Raw genomic sequence first — 24,585 nt, 5'->3', positions numbered from 1 at the left:
CTCACTCAGTCTCTCTCAGTTCCCCCCTCACTCGTTCACTCACTCTCAGTTCCGCCTACACTCGTTCCCTCGCTCTCAGTTCCCCCGTCACTCGCTCTCAGTTCCCCCCTCACTCGTTCACTCACTCTCAGTTCCGCCTACACTCGTTCCCTCGCTCTCAGTTCCCCCCTCACTCGTTCCCTCACTCTGAGTTCCCTCCTCACTCGATCCCTCGCTCTCAGTTTCACCCTCGCTGGTTCGCTCACTCTCAGTTCCCCCCTCACTCGTTCGCTCACTCTCAGCTCCGCTCTCACTCGTACCCTCGCTCTCAGTTCCCCCCTCACTCGTACCCTCGCTCTCAGTTCCCCCCTCACTCGTTCGCTCACTCTCAGTTCCCCCCTTACTCACTCGCTCACTCTCAGTTCCCCCCTCAGTCACTTGCTCACTCTCAGTTCCCCCTCACTCGTTCCCTCACTCTGAGTTCCCTCCTCACTCGTTCCCTCGCTCTCAGTTTCACCCTCACTGATTCGCTCACTCTCAGTCCCCCCCCTCTCATTCGTTCACTCTCAGCTCCGCCCTCACTCGTTCCCTCGCTCTCAGTTCCCCCCTCACTCGTACCCTCGCTCTCAGTTCCCCCCTCACTCGCTCCCTTGCTCTCAGTTCCCTTCTCATTCGTTGCCTCTCTATCAATTCCCCCCTCACTCGTTCCTTCTCTCTCAGTTCCCCCCTCACTCATTCACTCACTATCAGGTCCCCCCTCACTCGTTCGTTCACTCTCAGTCCCCCCGTCTCGTTCGCTCACTCTCAGTTCCCTCCTCACTCGCTCACTCGCTCTCAGTTCCCCCCTCACTCGTTCCTTCTCTCTCAATTCCCCCCTCAGTAATTCGCTCATTCTCAGTTCCCCCCCTCACTCGCTCCCTCGCTCTCAGTTCCCCCCTCACTCGTTCCTTCTCTCTCAATTCCCCCCTCAGTAATTCGCACATTCTCAGTTCCCCCCTCACTCGTTCCCTCACTTTCAGTTCCCCTCTCACTCGTTCGCTCGCTCTCAGTTCCCCCCACACACATTCACTCACTCTCAGTTCCCCCCTCACTCGTTCGCTCACTCTCAGTTCCCCCCTCACTCGCTCCCTCGCTCTCAGTCCCCCTCTCACTCGTTCCCTCTCTCTCAATTCCCCCCTCACTCGTTCCTTCGCTCTCAATTCCCCCCTCAGTAATTCGCTCACTATCAGCTCCCCCCTCATTCGTTCACTCACTCTCAGTTCCCCCCTCACTCGTTCGCACACTCGTAGTTCCCCCCTCACTCTCATTTCCCCCCTCACTCGTTCCCTTGCTCTCAGTTCCCCCCTCACTCGTTGCCTCTCAGTTCCCCCCTCACTCGTACCCTCACTCTCAGTTCCCACCTCACTCGTTCAATCACTCTCAGTTCCCCTCTCACTCGTTCCCTCACTCTGAGTTCCCCCCTCACTCGTTCCCTCACTCTCAGTTCCCCCTCACTCGTTCCCTCGCTCTCAGTTCCCCCCTCACTCGTTCACACGCTCTCAGTTCCCCCCTCACTCGTTCCCTCTCTCTCAGTTCCCCCCTCACTCGCTCAATCACTCTCAGAACCCCCTCACTGGTTCACTCACTCTCAGTTCCACCTTCACTCGTTCGCTCACTCTCAGTTCCCCCCCTCACTCGTTCACTCACTCTCAGTTCCCCCCTCACTCGTTCAATCGCTCTCAGTTCCCCCCTCACTCGTTCACTCACTCTCAGTTCCCCCCTCACTCGTTCACTCACTCTCAGTTCCCCCCTCACTCATTCCCTTGCTCTCAGTTCCCCCCTCACTCGTTCACTCACTCTCAGTTCCCCCCTCACTCGTTCACTCACTCCCAGTTCCCCCCTCACTCGTTCACGCACTCCCAGTTCCCCCCTCACTCGTTCCCTCACTCTCAGTTCCCCCCTCACTCGTTCACTTGCTCTCAGTTCCTCCCTCACTCGTTCCCTCACTCTCAGGTCCCCCCTCACTCGTTCGCTCTCTCTCAGTTCCTCCCTCAACCGTTCGCTCTCACTCAATTCCTCCCTCACTCGTTCACTCACTCTCAGTTCCCCCCTCACTTGCTCTCAGTTCCCCCCTCACTCGTTCTACCACTCTCATTTCCCCCTCACTCGTTTACTCACTCTCAGTTCCCCCCTCACTCGTTTACTCACTCTCAGTTCCCTCTCACTCGTTCCCTCACTCTCAGTTCTCCCCTTCCTCGTTCGCTCACTCTCAGTTCCCCCCTCACTCGTTCACTCACTCTCAGTTTTCCCCTCACTCGTTCGGTCACTCTCAGTTCCTCCCTCACTCATTCCCTCACTCTCAGTGCCCCCCACACTCGGTCACTCGCTTTCAGTTCCTCCCTCACTCGTTGCCTCACTCAGTTCCCCCCTCACTTGTTCACTCGCTCTCAGTTCCTCCCTCACTCGTTCCCTCACTCTCAGTTCCCCCCTCACTCGTTCACTCACTCCCAGTTCCCTCCTCACTCGTTCACGCACTCCCAGTTCCCCCCTCACTCGTTCCCTCACTCTCAGTTCCCCCCTCACTCGTTCACTCACTCTCACTTCCCCCCTCACTCGTTCGCTCACTCTCAGTTCCTCCCTCACTCGTTCACTCAATCTCAGTTCCCCCCACACTCGTTCATTCACTCACTGTTCCTCCCTCCCACGTTCCCTCACTCTCAGTTCCCCCCTCACTTGTTCACTCGCTCTCAGTTCCCACCTCACTCGTTCCCTCGCTCTCAGTTCCCCCCTCACTCGTTCCCTCTCTCTCAGTTGCCCCTTCACTCGTTCGCTCACTCTCAGTTCCCCCCTCACTCGTTCACTCACTCTCAGTTCCTCCCTCACTCTTTCGCTCATTCTCAGTTCCCCCCTCACTCGTTCACTCGCTCTCAGTTCCCCCCTCACTCGTTCACTCGCTCTCAGTTCCTCCCTCACGCGTTCCCTCACTTTCAGTTCCCTCCTCACTCGTTCACTCACTTTCAGCTCTCCCGTCGCTGGTTCACTCACTCTCAGTTTCCCCCCTCACTCGTTCCCTCGCTCTCAGTTCCCCCCTCACTCGTTCTCTCACTCTAGGTTCCTCCCTCACTCGTTCACTCACTCTCAGTTCCCCCCTCACTCGTTCACTCACTCTCAGTTCCCCCCTCAGTCTTTCACTCGCTTTCAGTTCATCCCTCACTCGTTCCCTCACTCTCAGTACCCCCCTCACTCGTTCACTCGCTCTCAGTTCCTCCCTCACTCGTTCACTCACTCTCAGTTCCCCCCACACTCTTTCACTGACTCTCAGTTCCCCCCTCACTCGTTCACTCACTCTCAGTTCCCCCCTCAGTCTTTCACTCGCTTTCAGTTCATCCCTCACTCGTTCCCTCACTCTCAGTACCCCCCTCACTCGTTCACTCGCTCTCAGTTCCTCCCTCACTCGTTCACTCACTCTCAGTTCCCCCCACACTCTTTCACTGACTCTCAGTTCCCTCCTCACTCGTTCACTCACTCTCAGTTCCCCCCTCACTCTTTCACTCGCTTTCAGTTCCCCCCTCACTCGTTCCTTCGCTCTCAGTTATCCCCTCACTCGTTCACTCGCTCTCAGTTCCTCCCTCACTCGTTCACTCACTCTCAGTTCCCCCCACACTCGTTCACTCACTCTCAGTTCCCGCCTCACTCGTTCCCTCACTCTTAGTTCCCCCTCACTCAGTCAATCTCAGTTTCCCCCCTCTCACTGACTCTCAGTTCCCCCCCCCCCACTCGCTCACGATCAGTTCCCCCTCCACTCGCTCACTCTCAGTTCCCCCCCACTCGCTCACTCTCAGTTCCCCGCCACTCTTTCACTCTCAGTTCCCCCCCCCCACTCGCTCACGATCAGTTCCCCCTCCACTCGCTCACTCTCAGTTCCCCCCCACTCGCTCACTCTCAGTTCCCCCCCACTCGCTCACTCTCAGTTCCCCCCACTCACTGACTCTCAGTTCCCCGCCACTCTCTCACTCTCAGTTCCCCCCCCCCACTCGCTCACTCTCAGTTCCCCCGCCACTCTCTCACTCTCAGTTCCCCCCCCACTCGCTCACAATCAGTTCCCCCCCCCCACTCGCTCATGCTCAGTTCCCCCTCACTCGCTCACTCTGAGTTCCCCTTCCACTCGCTCACGCTCAGTTTCCCCCTCACTCGTTGTCTTTCTCTCAGTTCCACCCTCACTCCTTCCCTCTCTCTCAGTTCCTCCCTCTCTCGCTCTCAGTTTCCCCCTCACTCGTTCACTCACTCTCAGTTCCCCCCTCACTCGTTCCCTCACTCTCAGTTCCCCCCTCACTCGTTCACTTGCTCTCAGTTCCTCCCTCACTCGTTCCCTCACTCTCAGTTCCCCCCTCACTCGTTCGCTCTCTCTCAGTTCCTCCCTCAACCGTTCGCTCTCACTCAATTCCTCCCTCACTCGTTCACTCACTCTCAGTTCCCCCCTCACTTGCTCTCAGTTCCCCCCTCACTCGTTCTCCCACTCTCATTTCCCCCTCACTCGTTTACTCACTCTCAGTTCCCCCCTCACTTGTGCCCTCACTCTCAGTTCTCCCCTTCCTCGTTCGCTCACTCTCAGTTCCCCCCTCACTCGTTCACTCACTCTCAGTTTTCCCCTCACTCGTTCGCTCACTCTCAGTTCCTCCCTCACTCATTCCCTCACTCTCAGTGCCCCCCACACTCGGTCACTCGCTTTCAGTTCCTCCCTCACTCGTTGCCTCACTCAGTTCCCCCCTCACTCGTTCACTCGCTCTCAGTTCCTCCCTCACTCTCAGTTCCTCTCTCACTCGTTCCCTCACTCTCAGTTCCCCCCCACTCGCTCACTCTCAGTTCCCCGCCACTCTTTCACTCTCAGTTCCCCCCCCACTCGCTCACGATCAGTTCCCCCTCCACTCGCTCACTCTCAGTTCCCCCCCACTCGCTCACTCTCAGTTCCCCCCACTCACTGACTCTCAGTTCCCCCGCCACTCTCTCACTCTCAGTTCCCCCCCCACTCGCTCACTCTCAGTTCCCCCGCCACTCTCTCACTCTCAGTTCCCCCCCCACTCGCTCACTCTCAGTTCCCCCGCCACTCTCTCACTCTCAGTTCCCCCCCCACTCGCTCACAATCAGTTCCCCCCCCACTCGCTCATGCTCAGTTCCCCCTCACTCGCTCACTCTGAGTTCCCCCTCCACTCGCTCACGCTCAGTTTCCCCCTCACTCGTTGTCTTTCTCTCAGTTCCACCCTCACTCGTTCTCTCACTCCGAGTTCCACCCTCACTCCTTCCCTCTCTCTCAGTTCCCCCCTCTCTCGCTCTCAGTTCCCCCCTCACTCGTTCACTCACTCTCAGTTCCACCTACACTCGTTCCCTCGCTCTCAGTTCCCCCCTCACTCGTACCCTCACTCTCAGTTCCCACCTCACTCGTTCAATCACTCTCAGTTCCCCTCTCACTCGTTCCCTCACTCTGAGTTCCCCCCTCACTCGTTCCCTCACTCTCAGTTCCCCCTCACTCGTTCCCTCGCTCTCAGTTCCCCCCTCACTCGTTCACTCGCTCTCAGTTCCCCCCTCACTCGTTCCCTCTCTCTCAGTTCCCCCCTCACTCGCTCAATCACTCTCAGTTCCCCCCTCACTGGTTCACTCACTCTCAGTTCCACCTTCACTCGTTCGCTCACTCTCAGTTCCCCCCTCACTCTTTCGCTCACTCTCAGTTCCCCCCTCACTCGTTCAATCGCTCTCAGTTCCCCCCTCACTCGTTCACTCACTCTCAGTTCCCCCCTCACTCGTTCACTCACTCTCAATTCCTCCCTCACTCATTCCCTTGCTCTCAGTTCCCCCCTCACTCGTTCACTCACTCTCAGTTCCCCCCTCACTCGTTCACTCACTCCCAGTTCCCCCCTCACTCGTTCACGCACTCCCAGTTCCCCCCTCACTCGTTCCCTCACTCTCAGATCCCCCTCACTCGTTCACTTGCTCTCAGTTCCTCCCTCACTCGTTCCCTCACTCTCAGTTCCCCCCTCACTCGTTCGCTCTCTCTCAGTTCCTCCCTCAACCGTTCGCTCTCACTCAATTCCTCCCTCACTCGTTCACTCACTCTCAGTTCCCCCCTCACTTGCTCTCAGTTCCCCCCTCACTCGTTCTCCCACTCTCATTTCCCCCTCACTCGTTTACTCACTCTCAGTTCCCCCCTCACTCGTTTACTCACTCTCAGTTCCCCCCTCACTCGTTCCCTCACTCTCAGTTCTCCCCTTCCTCGTTCGCTCACTCTCAGTTCCCTCCTCACTCGTTCACTCACTCTCAGTTTTCCCCTCACTCGTTCGCTCACTCTCAGTTCCTCCCTCACTCATTCCCTCACTCTCAGTGCCCCCCACACTCGGTCACTCGCTTTCAGTTCCCCCCTCACTCGTTCACTCACTCTCAGTTCCTCCCTCACTCTTTCGCTCATTCTCAGTTCCCCCCTCACTCGTTCACTCGCTCTCAGTTCCCCCCTCACTCGTTCACTCGCTCTCAGTTCCTCCCTCACGCGTTCCCTCACTTTCAGTTCCCTCCTCACTCGTTCACTCACTTTCAGCTCTCCCGTCGCTGGTTCACTCACTCTCAGTTTCCCCCCTCACTCGTTCCCTCGCTCTCAGTTCCCCCCTCACTCGTTCTCTCACTCTAGGTTCCTCCCTCACTCGTTCACTCACTCTCAGTTCCCCCCTCACTCGTTCACTCACTCTCAGTTCCCCCCTCAGTCTTTCACTCGCTTTCAGTTCATCCCTCACTCGTTCCCTCACTCTCAGTACCCCCCTCACTCGTTCACTCGCTCTCAGTTCCTCCCTCACTCGTTCACTCACTCTCAGTTCCCCCCACACTCTTTCACTGACTCTCAGTTCCCGCCTCACTCGTTCCCTCACTCTTAGTTCCCCCTCACTCAGTCAATCTCAGTTTCCCCCCTCTCACTGACTCTCAGTTCGCCCCCCCCCACTCGCTCACGATCAGTTCCCCGTCACTTGCTCACTCTCAGTTCCCTCCTCACTCGTTCACTCACTCTCAGTTCCCCCCTCACTCTTTCACTCGCTTTCAGTTCCCCCCTCACTCGTTCCTTCGCTCTCAGTTATCCCCTCACTCGTTCACTCGCTCTCAGTTCCTCCCTCACTCGTTCACTCACTCTCAGTTCCCCCCACACTCGTTCACTCACTCTCAGTTCCCGCCTCACTCGTTCCCTCACTCTTAGTTCCCCCTCACTCAGTCAATCTCAGTTTCCCCCCTCTCACTGACTCTCAGTTCCCCCCCCCCCACTCGCTCACGATCAGTTCCCCCTCCACTCGCTCACTCTCAGTTCCCGCCCACTCGCTCACTCTCAGTTCCCCGCCACTCTTTCACTCTCAGTTCCCCCCCCCACTCGCTCACGATCAGTTCCCCCTCCACTCGCTCACTCTCAGTTCCCCCCCACTCGCTCACTCTCAGTTCCCCCCCACTCGCTCACTCTCAGTTCCCCCCACTCACTGACTCTCAGTTCCCCGCCACTCTCTCACTCTCAGTTCCCCCCCCCACTCGCTCACTCTCAGTTCCCCCGCCACTCTCTCACTCTCAGTTCCCCCCCCACTCGCTCACAATCAGTTCCCCCCCCCCACTCGCTCATGCTCAGTTCCCCCTCACTCGCTCACTCTGAGTTCCCCTTCCACTCGCTCACGCTCAGTTTCCCCCTCACTCGTTGTCTTTCTCTCAGTTCCACCCTCACTCCTTCCCTCTCTCTCAGTTCCTCCCTCTCTCGCTCTCAGTTTCCCCCTCACTCGTTCACTCACTCTCAGTTCCCCCCTCACTCGTTCCCTCACTCTCAGTTCCCCCCTCACTCGTTCACTTGCTCTCAGTTCCTCCCTCACTCGTTCCCTCACTCTCAGTTCCCCCCTCACTCGTTCGCTCTCTCTCAGTTCCTCCCTCAACCGTTCGCTCTCACTCAATTCCTCCCTCACTCGTTCACTCACTCTCAGTTCCCCCCTCACTTGCTCTCAGTTCCCCCCTCACTCGTTCTCCCACTCTCATTTCCCCCTCACTCGTTTACTCACTCTCAGTTCCCCCCTCACTCGTGCCCTCACTCTCAGTTCTCCCCTTCCTCGTTCGCTCACTCTCAGTTCCCCCCTCACTCGTTCACTCACTCTCAGTTTTCCCCTCACTCGTTCGCTCACTCTCAGTTCCTCCCTCACTCATTCCCTCACTCTCAGTGCCCCCCACACTCGGTCACTCGCTTTCAGTTCCTCCCTCACTCGTTGCCTCACTCAGTTCCCCCCTCACTCGTTCACTCGCTCTCAGTTCCTCCCTCACTCTCAGTTCCTCCCTCACTCGTTCCCTCACTCTCAGTTCCCCCCCACTCGCTCACTCTCAGTTCCCCGCCACTCTTTCACTCTCAGTTCCCCCCCCACTCGCTCACGATCAGTTCCCCCTCCACTCGCTCACTCTCAGTTCCCCCCCACTCGCTCACTCTCAGTTCCCCCCACTCACTGACTCTCAGTTCCCCCGCCACTCTCTCACTCTCAGTTCCCCCCCCACTCGCTCACTCTCAGTTCCCCCGCCACTCTCTCACTCTCAGTTCCCCCCCCACTCGCTCACTCTCAGTTCCCCCGCCACTCTCTCACTCTCAGTTCCCCCCCCACTCGCTCACAATCAGTTCCCCCCCCACTCGCTCATGCTCAGTTCCCCCTCACTCGCTCACTCTGAGTTCCCCCTCCACTCGCTCACGCTCAGTTTCCCCCTCACTCGTTGTCTTTCTCTCAGTTCCACCCTCACTCGTTCTCTCACTCCGAGTTCCACCCTCACTCCTTCCCTCTCTCTCAGTTCCCCCCTCTCTCGCTCTCAGTTCCCCCCTCACTCGTTCACTCACTCTCAGTTCCACCTACACTCGTTCCCTCGCTCTCAGTTCCCCCCTCACTCGTACCCTCACTCTCAGTTCCCACCTCACTCGTTCAATCACTCTCAGTTCCCCTCTCACTCGTTCCCTCACTCTGAGTTCCCCCCTCACTCGTTCCCTCACTCTCAGTTCCCCCTCACTCGTTCCCTCGCTCTCAGTTCCCCCCTCACTCGTTCACTCGCTCTCAGTTCCCCCCTCACTCGTTCCCTCTCTCTCAGTTCCCCCCTCACTCGCTCAATCACTCTCAGTTCCCCCCTCACTGGTTCACTCACTCTCAGTTCCACCTTCACTCGTTCGCTCACTATCAGTTCCCCCCTCACTCTTTCGCTCACTCTCAGTTCCCCCCTCACTCGTTCAATCGCTCTCAGTTCCCCCCTCACTCGTTCACTCACTCTCAGTTCCCCCCTCACTCGTTCACTCACTCTCAATTCCTCCCTCACTCATTCCCTTGCTCTCAGTTCCCCCCTCACTCGTTCACTCACTCTCAGTTCCCCCCTCACTCGTTCACTCACTCCCAGTTCCCCCCTCACTCGTTCACGCACTCCCAGTTCCCCCCTCACTCGTTCCCTCACTCTCAGATCCCCCTCACTCGTTCACTTGCTCTCAGTTCCTCCCTCACTCGTTCCCTCACTCTCAGTTCCCCCCTCACTCGTTCGCTCTCTCTCAGTTCCTCCCTCAACCGTTCGCTCTCACTCAATTCCTCCCTCACTCGTTCACTCACTCTCAGTTCCCCCCTCACTTGCTCTCAGTTCCCCCCTCACTCGTTCTCCCACTCTCATTTCCCCCTCACTCGTTTACTCACTCTCAGTTCCCCCCTCACTCGTTTACTCACTCTCAGTTCCCCCCTCACTCGTTCCCTCACTCTCAGTTCTCCCCTTCCTCGTTCGCTCACTCTCAGTTCCCTCCTCACTCGTTCACTCACTCTCAGTTTTCCCCTCACTCGTTCGCTCACTCTCAGTTCCTCCCTCACTCATTCCCTCACTCTCAGTGCCCCCCACACTCGGTCACTCGCTTTCAGTTCCTCCCTCACTCGTTCCCTCGCTCTCAGTTCCCCCCTCACTCGTTCACTCACTCCCAGTTCCCTCCTCACTCGTTCACGCACTCCCAGTTCCCCCCTCACTCGTTCCCTCACTCTCAGTTCCCCCCTCACTCGTTCACTCACTCTCAGTTCCCTCCTCACTCGTTCACTCACTCTCAGTTTTCCCCTCACTCGTTCGCTCACTCTCAGTTCCCCCCTCACTCGTTTACTCACTCTCAGTTCCCCCCTCACTCGTTCCCTCACTCTCAGTTCTCCCCTTCCTCGTTCGCTCACTCTCAGTTCCCTCCTCACTCGTTCACTCACTCTCAGTTTTCCCCTCACTCGTTCGCTCACTCTCAGTTCCTCCCTCACTCATTCCCTCACTCTCAGTGCCCCCCACACTCGGTCACTCGCTTTCAGTTCCTCCCTCACTCGTTCCCTCGCTCTCAGTTCCCCCCTCACTCGTTCACTCACTCCCAGTTCCCTCCTCACTCGTTCACGCACTCCCAGTTCCCCCCTCACTCGTTCACTCACTCTCAGTTCCCCCCTCACTCGTTCACTCACTCTCACTTCCCCCCTCACTCGTTCGCTCACTCTCAGTTCCTCCCTCACTCGTTCACTCAATCTCAGTTCCCCCCACACTCGTTCATTCACTCACTGTTCCTCCCTCCCACGTTCCCTCACTCTCAGTTCCCCCCTCACTCGTTCACTCGCTCTCAGTTCCCCCCTCACTCGTTCCCTCGCTCTCAGTTCCCCCCTCACTCGTTCCCTCTCTCTCAGTTCCCCCCTCACTCGCTCAATCACTCTCAGTTTCCCCCTCACTGGTTCACTCACTCTCAGTTGCCCCTTCACTCGTTCGCTCACTCTCAGTTCCCCCCTCACTCGTTCACTCACTCTCAGTTCCTCCCTCACTCTTTCGCTCATTCTCAGTTCCCCCCTCACTCGTTCACTCGCTCTCAGTTCCCCCCTCACTCGTTCACTCGCTCTCAGTTCCTCCCTCACTCGTTCCCTCACTTTCAGTTCCCTCCTCACTCGTTCACTCACTTTCAGCTCTCCCGTCGCTGGTTCACTCACTGTCAGTTTCCCCCCTCACTCGTTCCCTCGCTCTCAGTTCCCCCCTCACTCGTTCTCTCACTCTAAGTTCCTCCCTCACTCGTTCACTCGCTCTCAGTTCCTCCCTCACTCGTTCACTCACTCTCAGTTCCCCCCACACTCTTTCACTGACTCTCAGTTCCCGCCTCACTCGTTCCCTCACTCTTAGTTCCCCCTCACTCAGTCAATCTCAGTTTCCCCCCTCTCACTGACTCTCAGTTCCCCCCCCCCCACTCGCTCACGATCAGTTCCCCCTCACTTGCTCACTCTCAGTTCCCCCCTCACTCTTTCACTCGCTTTCAGTTCCTCCCTCACTCGTTCGCTCACTCTCAGTTCCCCCCTCACTCGTTCACTCACTCTCAGTTTTCCCCTCACTCGTTCGCTCACTCTCAGTTCCTCCCTCACTCATTCCCTCACTCTCAGTGCCCCCCACACTCGGTCACTCGCTTTCAGTTCCTCCCTCACTCGTTGCCTCACTCTCAGTTCCCCCCTCACTCGTTCACTCGCTCTCAGTTCCTCCCTCACTCGTTCACTCGCTCTCAGTTCCTCCCTCACTCGTTCACTCACTCTCAGTTCCCCCCACACTCGTTCCCTCGCTCTCAGTTCCCCCCTCACTCGTTCACTCACTCTCAGTTCCTCCCTCACTCATTCCCTCACTCTCAGTGCCCCCACACTCGTTCACTCGCTCTCAGTTCCTCCCTCACTCGTTCCCTCACTCTCAGTTCTCCCCTCACTCGTTCACTCGCTCTCAGTTCCTCCCTCACTCGTTCACTCACTCTCAGTTCCCCCCTCACTCGTTCACTCGCTCTCAGTTCCTCCCTCACTCGTTCCCTCACTCTCAGTTCCCCCCTCACTCGTTCACTCACTCTCAGTTCCCCCCTTCACTTGCTCTCAGTTCCCCCCACACTCGTTCCCTCACTCTCAGTTCCCCCTTCCTCATTCTCTCACTCTCAGTTCCCCCCTCACTCGTTCACTCGCTCTCAGTTCCTCCCTCACACGTTCCCTCACTCTCAGTTCCCCCCTCACTCGTTCACTCACTCTCAGTGCCCCCCCTCACTCGTTCACTCACTCTCAGTTCCCCCCACACTCGTTCAATCGCTCTCAGTTCCTCCCTCACTCGTTCCCTCACTCAGTTCCCCCCTCACTCGATCACTCGCTCTCAGTTCCGCCCTCACTCGTTCCCTCACTCTCAGTTCCTCCCTCACTCGTTCCCTCACTCTCAGTTCTCCCCTCACTCGTTCACTCGCTCTCAGTTCCTCCCTCACTCGTTCCCTCGCTCTCAGTTCCCCCCTCACTCGTTCACTCACTCTCAGTTCCCCCCTTCACTTGCTCTCAGTTCCCCCCACACTCGTTCCCTCACTCTCAGTTCCCCCTTCCTCATTCTCTCACTCTCAGTTCCCCCCTCACTCGTTCACTCGCTCTCAGTTCCTCCCTCACACGTTCCCTCACTCTCAGTTCCCCCCTCACTCGTTCACTCACTCTCAGTGCCCCCCCTCACTCGTTCACTCACTCTCAGTTCCCCCCACACTCGTTCAATCGCTCTCAGTTCCTCCCTCACTCGTTCCCTCACTCAGTTCCCCCCTCACTCGATCACTCGCTCTCAGTTCCGCCCTCACTCGTTCCCTCACTCTCAGTTCCCCCCTCACTCGTTCACTCACTCTAAGTTCGTTCCTCACTCGTTCACTCACTCTCCGTTCCCCCCTCACTCGTTCCCTCGCTCTCAGTCCCCCCTCACTCGTTCTCTCGCTCTAAGTTCCTCCCTCACTCGTTCACTCACTCTCAGTTCCCCCCTCACTCGTTCTCCCACTCTCATTTCCCCCCTCACTCGTTTACTCACTCTCAGTTCCTCCCTCACTCGTTCACTCACTCTCAGATCCACCCTCCCACATTCCCTCACTCTCAGTTCTTCCCTTCCTCGTTCGCTCACTCAGTTCCCCCCTCACTCGTTCACTCACTCTCAGTTCCTCCCTCACTCTTTCGCTCATTCTCAGTTCCCCCCTCACTCGTTCACTCGCTCTCAGTTTCCCCCTCACTCGTTCACTCGCTCTCAGTTCCTCCCTCACTCGTTCCCTCACTTTCAGTTCCCCCCTCACTCGTTCACTCACTTTCAGCTCTCCCGTCGCTGGTTCACTCACTCTCAGTTTCCCCCCTCACTCGTTCCCTCACTCTCAGTTCCCCCCTCACTCGTTCTCTCACTCTAAGTTCCTCCCTCACTCGTTCACTCACTCTCAGTTCCCCCCTCACTCGTTCACTCACTCTCAGTTCCCCCCTCACTCTTTCACTCGCTTTCAGTTCATCCCTCACTCGTTCCCTCACTCTCAGTTCCCCCCTCACTCGTTCACTCGCTCTCAGTTCCTCCCTCACTCGTTCACTCACTCTCAGTTCCCCCCACACTCTTTCACTCACTCTCAGTTCCCCCCTCACTCGTTCCCTCACTCTCAGTTCCCCCTCACTCAGTCAATCTCAGTTTCCCCCCTCTCACTGACTCTCAGTTCCCCCCCCCCACTCGCTCACGATCAGTTCCCCCTCACTTGCTCACTCTCAGTTCCCCCCTCACTCGTTCACTCACTCTCAGTTCCCCCCTCACTCTTTCACTCGCTTTCAGTTCCTCCCTCACTCGTTCCCTTGCTCTCAGTTCCCCCCTCACTCGTTCACTCGCTCTCAGTTCCTTCCTCACTCGTTCACTCACTCTCAGTTCCCCCCACACTCGTTCACTCACTCTCAGTTCCCCCCTCACTCGTTCCCTCACTCTCAGTTCCCCCTCACTCAGTCAATCTCTGTTTCCCCCCACTCACTGACTCTCAGTTCCCCCCCACTCGCTCACGATCAGTTCCCCCTCCACTCGCTCACGATCTGTTCCCCCTCCACTCGCTCACTCTCAGTTCCCCCCCACTCGCTCACTCTCAGTTCCCCCCCACTCGCTCACTCTCAGTTCCCCCCCACTCACTGACTCTCAGTTCCCCCGCCACTCTCTCACTCTCAGTTCCCCCCTCACTCGCTCACTCTCAGTTCCCCCGCCACTCTCTCACTCTCAGTTCCCCCCCCCACTCGCTCACAATCAGTTCCCCCCCCCACTCGCTCATGCTCTGTACCCCCTCACTCGCTCACTCTGAGTTCCCCCTCCACTCGCTCACGCTCAGTTTCCCCCTCACTCGTTGTCTTTCTCTCAGTTCCACCCTCACTCGTTCTCTCACTCCCAGTTCCACCCTCACTCCTTCCCTCTCTCTCAGTTCCCCCCTCTCTCGCTCTCAGTTCCCCCCTCACTCGTTCACTCACTCTCAGTTCCACCTACACTCGTTCCCTCGCTCTCAGTTTCCCCCTCACTCGTACCCTCACTCTCAGTTCCCACCTCACTCGTTCAATCACTCTCACTTCCCCTCTCACTCGTTCCCTCACTCTGAGTTCCCCCCTCACTCGTTCCCTCACTCTCAGTTCCCCCTAACTCGTTCCCTCGCTCTCAGTTCCCCCCTCACTCGTTCACTCGCTCTCAGTTCCCCCCTCACTCGTTCCCTCTCTCTCAGTTCCCCCCTCACTCGTCAATCACTCTCAGTTCCCCCCTCACTGGTTCACTCACTCTCAGTTCCACCTTCACTCGTTCGCTCACTCTCAGTTCCCCCCTCACTCTTTCGCGTACTCTCAGTTCCCCCCTCACTCGTTCAATCGCTCTCAGTTCCCCCCTCACTTGTTCACTCACTCTCAGTTCCCCCCTCACTCGTTCACTCACTCTCAGTTCCCCCCTCACTCGTTCACTCACTCTCAATTCCTCCCTCACTCATTCCCTTTCTCTCAGTTCCCCCCTCACTCGTTCACTCACTCTCAGTTCCCCCCTCACTCGTTCACTCACTCCCAGTTCCCCCCTCACTCGTTCACGCACTCCCAGTTCCCCCCTCACTTGTTCCCTCACTCTCAGTTCCCCCCTCGCTCGTTCACTTGCTCTCAGTTCCTCCCTCACTCGTTCCCTCACTCTCAGTTCCCCCCCTCACTCGTTCGCTCTCTCTCAGTTCCTCCCTCAACCATTCGCTCTCACTCAATTCCTCCCTCACTCGTTCACTCACTCTCAGTTCCCACCTCACTTGCTCTCAGTTCCCCCCTCACTCGTTCTCCCACTCTCATTTCCCCCTCACTCATTTACTTACTCTCAGTTCCCCCCTCACTCGTTTACTCACTCTCAGTTCCCCCCTCACTCGTTCCCTCACTCTCAGTTCTCCCCTTCCTCGTTCGCTCACTCTCAGTTCCCCCCTCACTCGTTCACTCACTCTCAGTTTTCCCCTCACTCGTTCGCTCACTCTCAGTTCCTCCCTCACTCATTCCCTCACTCTCAGTTCCCCCCTCACTCGTTTACTCACTCTCAGTTCCCCCCTCACTCGTTCCCTCACTCTCAGTTCTCCCCTTCCTCGTTCGCTCACTCTCAGTTCCCCCCTCACTCGTTCACTCACTCTCAGTTTTCCCCTCACTCGTTCGCTCACTCTCAGTTCCTCCCTCACTCATTCCCTCACTCTCAGTGCCCCCCACACTCGGTCACTCGCTTTCAGTTCCTCCCTCACTCGTTCCCTTGCTCTCAGTTCCCCCCTCACTCGTTCACTCGCTCTCAGTTCCTTCCTCACTCGTTCACTCACTCTCAGTTCCCCCCACACTCGTTCACTCACTCTCAGTTCCCCCCTCACTCGTTCCCTCACTCTCAGTTCCCCCTCACTCAGTCAATCTCTGTTTCCCCCCACTCACTGACTCTCAGTTCCCCCCCACTCGCTCACGATCAGTTCCCCCTCCACTCGCTCACGATCTGTTCCCCCTCCACTCGCTCACTCTCAGTTCCCCCCCACTCGCTCACTCTCAGTTCCCCCCCACTCGCTCACTCTCAGTTCCCCCCCACTCACTGACTCTCAGTTCCCCCGCCACTCTCTCACTCTCAGTTCCCCCCTCACTCGCTCACTCTCAGTTCCCCCGCCACTCTCTCACTCTCAGTTCCCCCCCCCACTCGCTCACAATCAGTTCCCCCCCCCACTCGCTCATGCTCTGTACCCCCTCACTCGCTCACTCTGAGTTCCCCCTCCACTCGCTCACGCTCAGTTTCCCCCTCACTCGTTGTCTTTCTCTCAGTTCCACCCTCACTCGTTCTCTCACTCCCAGTTCCACCCTCACTCCTTCCCTCTCTCTCAGTTCCCCCCTCTCTCGCTCTCAGTTCCCCCCTCACTCGTTCACTCACTCTCAGTTCCACCTACACTCGTTCCCTCGCTCTCAGTTTCCCCCTCACTCGTACCCTCACTCTCAGTTCCCACCTCACTCGTTCCCTCACTCTGAGTTCCCCCCTCACTCGTTCCCTCACTCTCAGTTCCCCCTAACTCGTTCCCTCGCTCTCAGTTCCCCCCTCACTCGTTCACTCGCTCTCAGTTCCCCCCTCACTCGTTCCCTCTCTCTCAGTTCCCCCCTCACTCGTCAATCACTCTCAGTTCCCCCCTCACTGGTTCACTCACTCTCAGTTCCACCTTCACTCGTTCGCTCACTCTCAGTTCCCCCCTCACTCTTTCGCGTACTCTCAGTTCCCCCCTCACTCGTTCAATCGCTCTCAGTTCCCCCCTCACTTGTTCACTCACTCTCAGTTCCCCCCTCACTCGTTCACTCACTCTCAGTTCCCCCCTCACTCGTTCACTCACTCTCAATTCCTCCCTCACTCATTCCCTTTCTCTCAGTTCCCCCCTCACTCGTTCACTCACTCTCAGTTCCCCCCTCACTCGTTCACTCACTCCCAGTTCCCCCCTCACTCGTTCACGCACTCCCAGTTCCCCCCTCACTTGTTCCCTCACTCTCAGTTCCCCCCTCGCTCGTTCACTTGCTCTCAGTTCCTCCCTCACTCGTTCCCTCACTCTCAGTTCCCCCCCTCACTCGTTCGCTCTCTCTCAGTTCCTCCCTCAACCATTCGCTCTCACTCAATTCCTCCCTCACTCGTTCACTCACTCTCAGTTCCCACCTCACTTGCTCTCAGTTCCCCCCTCACTCGTTCTCCCACTCTCATTTCCCCCTCACTCATTTACTTACTCTCAGTTCCCCCCTCACTCGTTTACTCACTCTCAGTTCCCCCCTCACTCGTTCCCTCACTCTCAGTTCTCCCCTTCCTCGTTCGCTCACTCTCAGTTCCCCCCTCACTCGTTCACTCACTCTCAGTTTTCCCCTCACTCGTTCGCTCACTCTCAGTTCCTCCCTCACTCATTCCCTCACTCTCAGTTCCCCCCTCACTCGTTTACTCACTCTCAGTTCCCCCCTCACTCGTTCCCTCACTCTCAGTTCTCCCCTTCCTCGTTCGCTCACTCTCAGTTCCCCCCTCACTCGTTCACTCACTCTCAGTTTTCCCCTCACTCGTTCGCTCACTCTCAGTTCCTCCCTCACTCATTCCCTCACTCTCAGTGCCCCCCACACTCGGTCACTCGCTTTCAGTTCCTCCCTCACTCGTTGCCTCACTCAGTTCCCCCCTCACTCGTTCACTCGCTCTCAGTTCCTCCCTCACTCGTTCCCTCACTCTCAGTTCCCCCCTCACTCGTTCACTCGCTCTCAGTTCCTCCCTCACTCGTTCACTCGCTCTCAGTTCCCCCCACACTCGTTCCCTCGCTCTCAGTTCCCCCCACACTCGTTCACTCGCTCTCAGTTCCTCCCTCACTCGTTCCCTCACTCTCAGTTCCCCCCTCACTCGTTCACTCACTCTCAGTTCCCCCCTTCACATGCTCTCAGTTCCCCCCTCACTCGTTCCCTGACTCTCAGTTCCCCCCTCACTTGATCCCTCACTCTCAGTTCCCCCTTCCTCATTCTCTCACTCTCAGTTCCCCCCTCACTCGTTCACTCGCTCTCAGTTCCTCCCTCACACGTTCCCTCACTCTCAGTTCCCCCCTCACTCGTTCACTCACTCTCAGTTCCCCCCTCACACGTTCACTCGCTCTCAGTTCCTTCATCACTCGTTCCCTCACTCTCAATGCCCCCCCTCACTCGTTCACTCACTCTCAGTTCCCCCCACACTCGTTCAATCGCTCTCAGTTCCTCCCTCACTCGTTCCCTCACTCAGTTCCCCCCTCACTCGATCACTCGCTCTCAGTTCCGCCCTCACTCGTTCCCTCACTCTCAGTTCCCCCCTCACTCGTTCACTCGCTCTCAGTTCCTCCCTCACTCGTTCACTCACTCTCAGTTCCTCCTCACTTGTTCACTCGCTCTCAGTTCCTCCCTCACTCGTTCACTCACTCTCAGTTCCTCCTCACTTGTTCCCTCGCTCTCAGGTCCCCCTCACTTGTTCACTCACTCTCAGTTCCTCCCTCACTCTTAGGTCCCCCCTCACTCGTTCACTCGTTCACTCGCTCTCTGATCCTCCTCACTTGTTCACTCGCTGTCAGTTCCTCCCTCACTCGTTCACTCACTCTCAGTTCCTCCTCACTTGTTCCCTCGCCCTCAGTTCCTCCCTCACTCGTTCACTCGCTCTCAGTTCCTCCCTCACTCGTTCACTCACTCTCAGTTCCTCCTCACTTGTTCCCTCGCTCTCAGGTCCCCCCTCACTCACTCCCTCGCGCTCAGTTCCTCCCTTACTCGTTCACTCGATCTCAGTTCCTCCTTACTTGTTCACTCGCTCTCAGTTCCTCCCTCACTTGTTCACTCACTCTCAGTTCCTCCTCACTTGTTCCCTCGCTCTCAGGTCCCCCCTCACTCACTCCCTCGCTCTCAGTTCCTCCTTACTTGTTCACTCGCTCTGAGTTCCTCCCTCACTTGTTCACTCACTCTCAGTTTCTCCCTCACTTGTTCACTCGCTCTCAGTTCCTCCCTCACTCGTTCACTCACTCTCAGTTCCTCCCTCACTCACTCCCTCGCTCTCAGTTCCCCCCTCACTCGTTCACTCGCTCTCAGTTCCCCCCTCACTCGTTCCCTCTCTCTCAGTTCCCCCCTCACTCGTCAATCACTCTCAGTTCCCCCCTCACTGGTTCACTCACTCTCAGTTCCACCTTCACTCGTTCGCTCACTCTCAGTTCCCCCCTCACTCTTTCGCGCACTCTCAGTTCCCCCCTCACTCGTTCAATCGCTCTCAGTTCCCCCCTCACTTGTTCACTCACTCTCAGTTCCCCCCTCACTCGTTCACTCACTCTCAGTTCCCCCCTCACTCGTTCACTCACTCTCAATTCCTCCCTCACTCATTCCCTTTCTCTCAGTTCCCCCCTCACTCGTTCACTCACTCTCAGTTCCCCCCTCACTCGTTCACTCACTCCCAGTTCCCCCCTCACTCGTTCACGCACTCCCAGTTCCCCCCTCACTTGTTCCCTCACTCTCAGTTCCCCCCTCGCTCGTTCACTTGCTCTCAGTTCCTCCCTCACTCGTTCCCTCACTCTCAGTTCCCCCCCTCACTCGTTCGCTCTCTCTCAGTTCCTCCCTCAACCATTCGCTCTCACTCAATTCCTCCCTCACTCGTTCACTCACTCTCAGTTCCCACCTCACTTGCTCTCAGTTCCCCCCTCACTCGTTCTCCCACTCTCATTTCCCCCTCACTCATTTACTTACTCTCAGTTCCCCCCTCACTCGTTTACTCACTCTCAGTTCCCCCCTCACTCGTTCCCTCACTCTCAGTTCTCCCCTTCCTCGTTCGCTCACTCTCAGTTCCCCCCTCACTCGTTCACTCACTCTCAGTTTTCCCCTCACTCGTTCGCTCACTCTCAGTTCCTCCCTCACTCATTCCCTCACTCTCAGTGCCCCCCACACTCGGTCACTCGCTTTCAGTTCCTCCCTCACTCGTTGCCTCACTCAGTTCCCCCCTCACTCGTTCACTCGCTCTCAGTTCCTCCCTCACTCGTTCCCTCACTCTCAGTTCCCCCCTCACTCGTTCACTCGCTCTCAGTTCCTCCCTCACTCGTTCACTCGCTCTCAGTTCCCCCCACACTCGTTCCCTCGCTCTCAGTTCCCCCCACACTCGTTCACTCGCTCTCAGTTCCTCCCTCACTCGTTCCCTCACTCTCAGTTCCCCCCTCACTCGTTCACTCACTCTCAGTTCCCCCCTTCACATGCTCTCAGTTCCTCCCTCACTCGTTCCCTGACTCTCAGTTCCCCCCTCACTTGATCCCTCACTCTCAGTTCCCCCTTCCTCATTCTCTCACTCTCAGTTCCCCCCTCACTCGTTCACTCGCTCTCAGTTCCTCCCTCACACGTTCCCTCACTCTCAGTTCCCCCCTCACTCGTTCACTCACTCTCAGTTCCCCCCTCACACGTTCACTCGCTCTCAGTTCCTTCATCACTCGTTCCCTCACTCTCAGTGCCCCCCCTCACTCGTTCACTCACTCTCAGTTCCCCCCACACTCGTTCAATCGCTCTCAGTTCCTCCCTCACTCGTTCCCTCACTCAGTTCCCCCCTCACTCGATCACTCGCTCTCAGTTCCGCCCTCACTCGTTCCCTCACTCTCAGTTCCCCCCTCACTCGTTCACTCGCTCTCAGTTCCTCCCTCACTCGTTCACTCACTCTCAGTTCCTCCTCACTTGTTCACTCGCTCTCAGTTCCTCCCTCACTCGTTCACTCACTCTCAGTTCCTCCTCACTGGTTCACTCGCTCTCAGTTCCTCCCTCACTCGTTCCCTCGCTTTCAGTTCCTCCTCACTTGTTCCCTCGCTCTCAGGTCCCCCTCACTTGTTCACTCACTCTCAGTTCCTCCCTCACTCTTAGGTCCCCCCTCACTCGTTCACTCGTTCACTCGCTCTCTGATCCTCCTCACTTGTTCACTCGCTGTCAGTTCCTCCCTCACTCGTTCACTCACTCTCAGTTCCTCCTCACTTGTTCCCTCGCCCTCAGTTCCTCCCTCACTCGTTCACTCGCTCTCAGTTCCTCCCTCACTCGTTCACTCACTCTCAGTTCCTCCTCACTTGTTCCCTCGCTCTCAGGTCCCCCCTCACTCACTCCCTCGCGCTCAGTTCCTCCCTTACTCGTTCACTCGATCTCAGTTCCTCCTTACTTGTTCACTCGCTCTCAGTTCCTCCCTCACTTGTTCACTCACTCTCAGTTCCTCCTCACTTGTTCCCTCGCTCTCAGGTCCCCCCTCACTCACTCCCTCGCTCTCAGTTCCTCCTTACTTGTTCACTCGCTCTGAGTTCCTCCCTCACTTGTTCACTCACTCTCAGTTTCTCCCTCACTTGTTCACTCGCTCTCAGTTCCTCCCTCACTCGTTCACTCACTCTCAGTTCCTCCCTCACTCACTCCCTCGCTCTCAGTTCCTCCTCACTTGTTCACTCGCTGTCAGTTCCTCCCTCACTCGTTCCCTCACTGTCAGTTCCCCCCTCACTCGTTCACTCGCTCTCAGTTCCTCCTCACTTGTTCACTCGCTGTCAGTTCCTCCCTCACTCGTTCCCTCACTCTCAGTTCCCCCCTCACTCGTTCACTCGCTCTCAGTTCCTCCTTACTTGGTTACTCGCTCTCAGTTCCTCCCTCACTTGTTCACTCACACTCAGTTCCCCCCTCACTTGTTCACTCACTCTCAGTTCCTCCCTATCTTGTTCCCTCGCTCTCAGGTTCCCCCCTCACTCACTCCCTCGCTCTCAGTTCCTCCTCGCTTATTCACTCGCTGTCAGTTCCTCCCTCACTCGTTTACTCACTCTCAGGTCCCCCCTCACTCCTTCGCTTGCTCTCTGTTCCTTCCCCACTCATTCTCTCGCTCTCAGATCCCCCCTCACTCGTTCCCTCTCTTTCAGTTCCCCCTCACTCACCTCCACTGTCTCCTCCTCAGTCACTGTCCCTTCCCTCATTCACTCATCCTCACTCATTCTCCTCACTCTCACTCACCGGGTCTCAGTTCTTTTTCTCCCAGCTTCAGGTAATTCTTCAGCCACTCTATGCAGATTCCCTCCAGGTAACCCTTCCAATACTGGTTCCTGGCCTTGTTCTGATCCCACTTGTTCTTGGTGATCTCTCCCCAGCTGACCGGGGTCACCCACACCATATTCTCCTTGTCGAAGCTGATCAGGTCTTTCCCGTCCCAGCCAAACTGGGTAAACCCCTCGGTGCTGCCGTCATCCCGCAGTTCACAGCCGCACATCATCTGCCAGGTGTGTATCCCTGTTAATGAGAGAGTTTCACATCCCAGATCACTGGATCATTCAATCCCCATCCACATCCCCCATTCCCAGATCTGATTCCCGATCCCCATCCACACCGCACCCCCCCCATTCCCAGATCTGATCCCGGGTATACTGAGAGACACTCACCGGTAGACTGGTTGCTCTGCTTCATGACGTTACGAATATTGACCTTCCCGTCCTCCTCCCAAAACCAGCGTTTCTGTGTCTCCTCCTCCCAGTAATCAAGGCCCTGACTCTCCGCCATCCAGCTCTGCCGAGGGACAGCCTTCTTCAGATCACTGTCATAGTGATCAATCTGTAGCTCATCCACATAACCAACAGTCACAAACTCCGGGAGACCGGGAATCGGGGTCGTTGAGGTGTGAAAATACCGCAGAGAGTGAGAGTCTGAAACACAGAGACAGGGTTAGAATAGAGACTGAACCAGACTTAGAAATAAATCCAACACAATCCCCACCCTGCACCCAGCTCTGTGTATCAGTGTCTGTCTCTCCCAGTACTCGGGGTCTAGACACAGTGAGAGACTGAAACACAGAGACAGGGTTAGAATAGAGACTGAACCAGACACAGAAATAAATCCAACACAATCCCCACCCTGCACCCAGCTCTGTGTATCTGTGTGTCTCTCCCAGTACTCGGGGTCTGGACACAGTGAGAGACTGAAACACAGAGACAGGGTTAGAATAGAGACTGAACCAGACATAGAAATAAATCCAACACAATCCCCACCCTGCACCCAGCTCTGTGTATCAGTGTCTGTCTCTCCCAGTACTCGGGGTCTAGACACAGTGACAGACTGAAACACAGAGACAGGGTTAGAATAGAGACTGAACCAGACACAGAAATAAATCCAACACAATCCCCACCCTGCACCCAGCTCTGTGTATCAGTGTCTGTCTCTCCCAGTACTCGGGGTCTAGACACAGTGAGAGACTGAAACACAGAGACAGGGTTAGAATAGAGACTGAACCAGACATAGAAATAAATCCAACACAATCCCCACCCTGCACCCAGCTCTGTGTATCTGTGTCTGTCTCTCCCAGTACTCGGGGTCAAGACACAGTGAGAGAGTGAAACACAGAGACAGGGTGAGAATAGAGACTGAACCAGACACAGAAATAAATCCCAACACAATCCCCACCCTGCACCCAGCTCTGTGTATCTGTGTCTGTCTCTCCCAGTACTCGGGGTCTAGACACAGTGAGAGACTGAAACACAGAGACAGGGTTAGAATAGAGACTGAACCAGACACAGAAATAAATCCAACACAATCCCCACCCTTCACTCAGCTCTGTGTATCTGTGTCTGTCTCTCCCAGTACTCGGGGTCTAAACACAGTGAGAGACTGAAACACAGAGACAGGGTTAGAATACAGACTGAAACAGACACAGAAATAAATCCAACACAATCCCCACCCTGCACCCAGCTCTGTGTATCAGTGTCTGTCACTCCCAGTACTCGGGGTCTAGACACAGTGAGAGACTGAAACACAGAGACAGGGTTAGAATAGAGACTGAACCAGACACAGAAATAAATCCAACACAATCCCCACCCTGCACCCAGCTCTGTGTATCTGTGTCTGTCTCTCCCAGTACTCGGGGTCTGGACACAGTGAGAGAATGAAACACAGAGACAGGGTAAGAATAGAGACTGAACCAGACATTCAAATAAATCCCAACACAATCCCCACCCTGCACCCAGCTCTGTGTATCTGTGTCTGTCTCTCCCAGTACTCGGGGTCTAGACACAGTGAGAGAATGAAACACAGAGACAGGGTTAGAATCGAGACTGAACCAGACATAGAAATAAATCCAACACAATCCCCACCCTGCACCCAGCTCCGTGTATCTGTGTCTGTCTCTCCCAGTACTCGGGGTCTAGACACAGTGAGAGAATGAAACACAGAGACAGGGTTAGAATAGAGACTGAACCAGACATTCAAATAAATCCCAACACAATCCCCACCCTGCACCCAGCTCTGTGTATCTGTGTCTGTCTCTCCCAGTACTCGGGGTCTAGACACAGTGAGAGACTGAAACACAGAGACAGGGTTAGAATAGAGACTGAACCAGACACAGAAATAAATCCAACACAATCCCCACCCTGCACCCAGCTCTGTGTATCAGTGTCTGTCTCTCCCAGTACTCGGGGTCTAGACACAGTGAGAGACTGAAACACAGAGACAGGGTTAGAATAGAGACTGAACCAGACACAGAAATAAATCCAACACAATCCCCACCCTGCACCCAGCTCTGTGTATCAGTGTCTGTCTCTCCCAGTACTCGGGGTCTGGACAGAGTGAGAGACTGAAACACAGAGACAGGGTTAGAATAGAGACTGAACCAGACATAGAAATAAATCCAACACAATCCCCACCCTGCACCCAGCTCTGTGTATCTGTGTCTGTCTCTCCCAGTACTCGGGGTCTGGACAGAGTGAGAGACTGAAACACAGAGACAGGGTTAGAATAGAGAATGAACCAGACATAGAAATAAATCCAACACAATCCCCACCCTGCACCCAGCTCTGTGTATCAGTGTCTG

At 56.3% G+C, this 24,585-nt stretch overlaps 1 protein-coding gene across 1 annotated transcript in view; it reads right to left on the bottom strand.

Moving 5' to 3' along the window:
• The window catches only part of LOC137345671 (class I histocompatibility antigen, F10 alpha chain-like), a 115,591-nt gene that overhangs the window by 71,447 nt on the left and 19,559 nt on the right, over nt 1-24,585 (bottom strand). Inside the window, exons 2-3 of the mRNA XM_068008934.1 lie at nt 22,169-22,429; nt 21,747-22,019 (exon numbers count right to left, since the gene is read on the bottom strand). Of these exons, the coding sequence (XP_067865035.1) occupies nt 21,747-22,019; nt 22,169-22,429 (534 nt within the window). The remainder of the gene's footprint in view (nt 1-21,746; nt 22,020-22,168; nt 22,430-24,585) is intronic.

The sequence above is a fragment of the Heterodontus francisci genome, chromosome 29 (genome assembly GCF_036365525.1).
Source record: "Heterodontus francisci isolate sHetFra1 chromosome 29, sHetFra1.hap1, whole genome shotgun sequence".
In the NCBI taxonomy this organism is placed as follows: domain Eukaryota; kingdom Metazoa; phylum Chordata; class Chondrichthyes; order Heterodontiformes; family Heterodontidae; genus Heterodontus; species Heterodontus francisci.
Note: the sequence above shows the minus strand (reverse complement) of the source record. Positions and strands in the feature narration are given on the sequence as shown.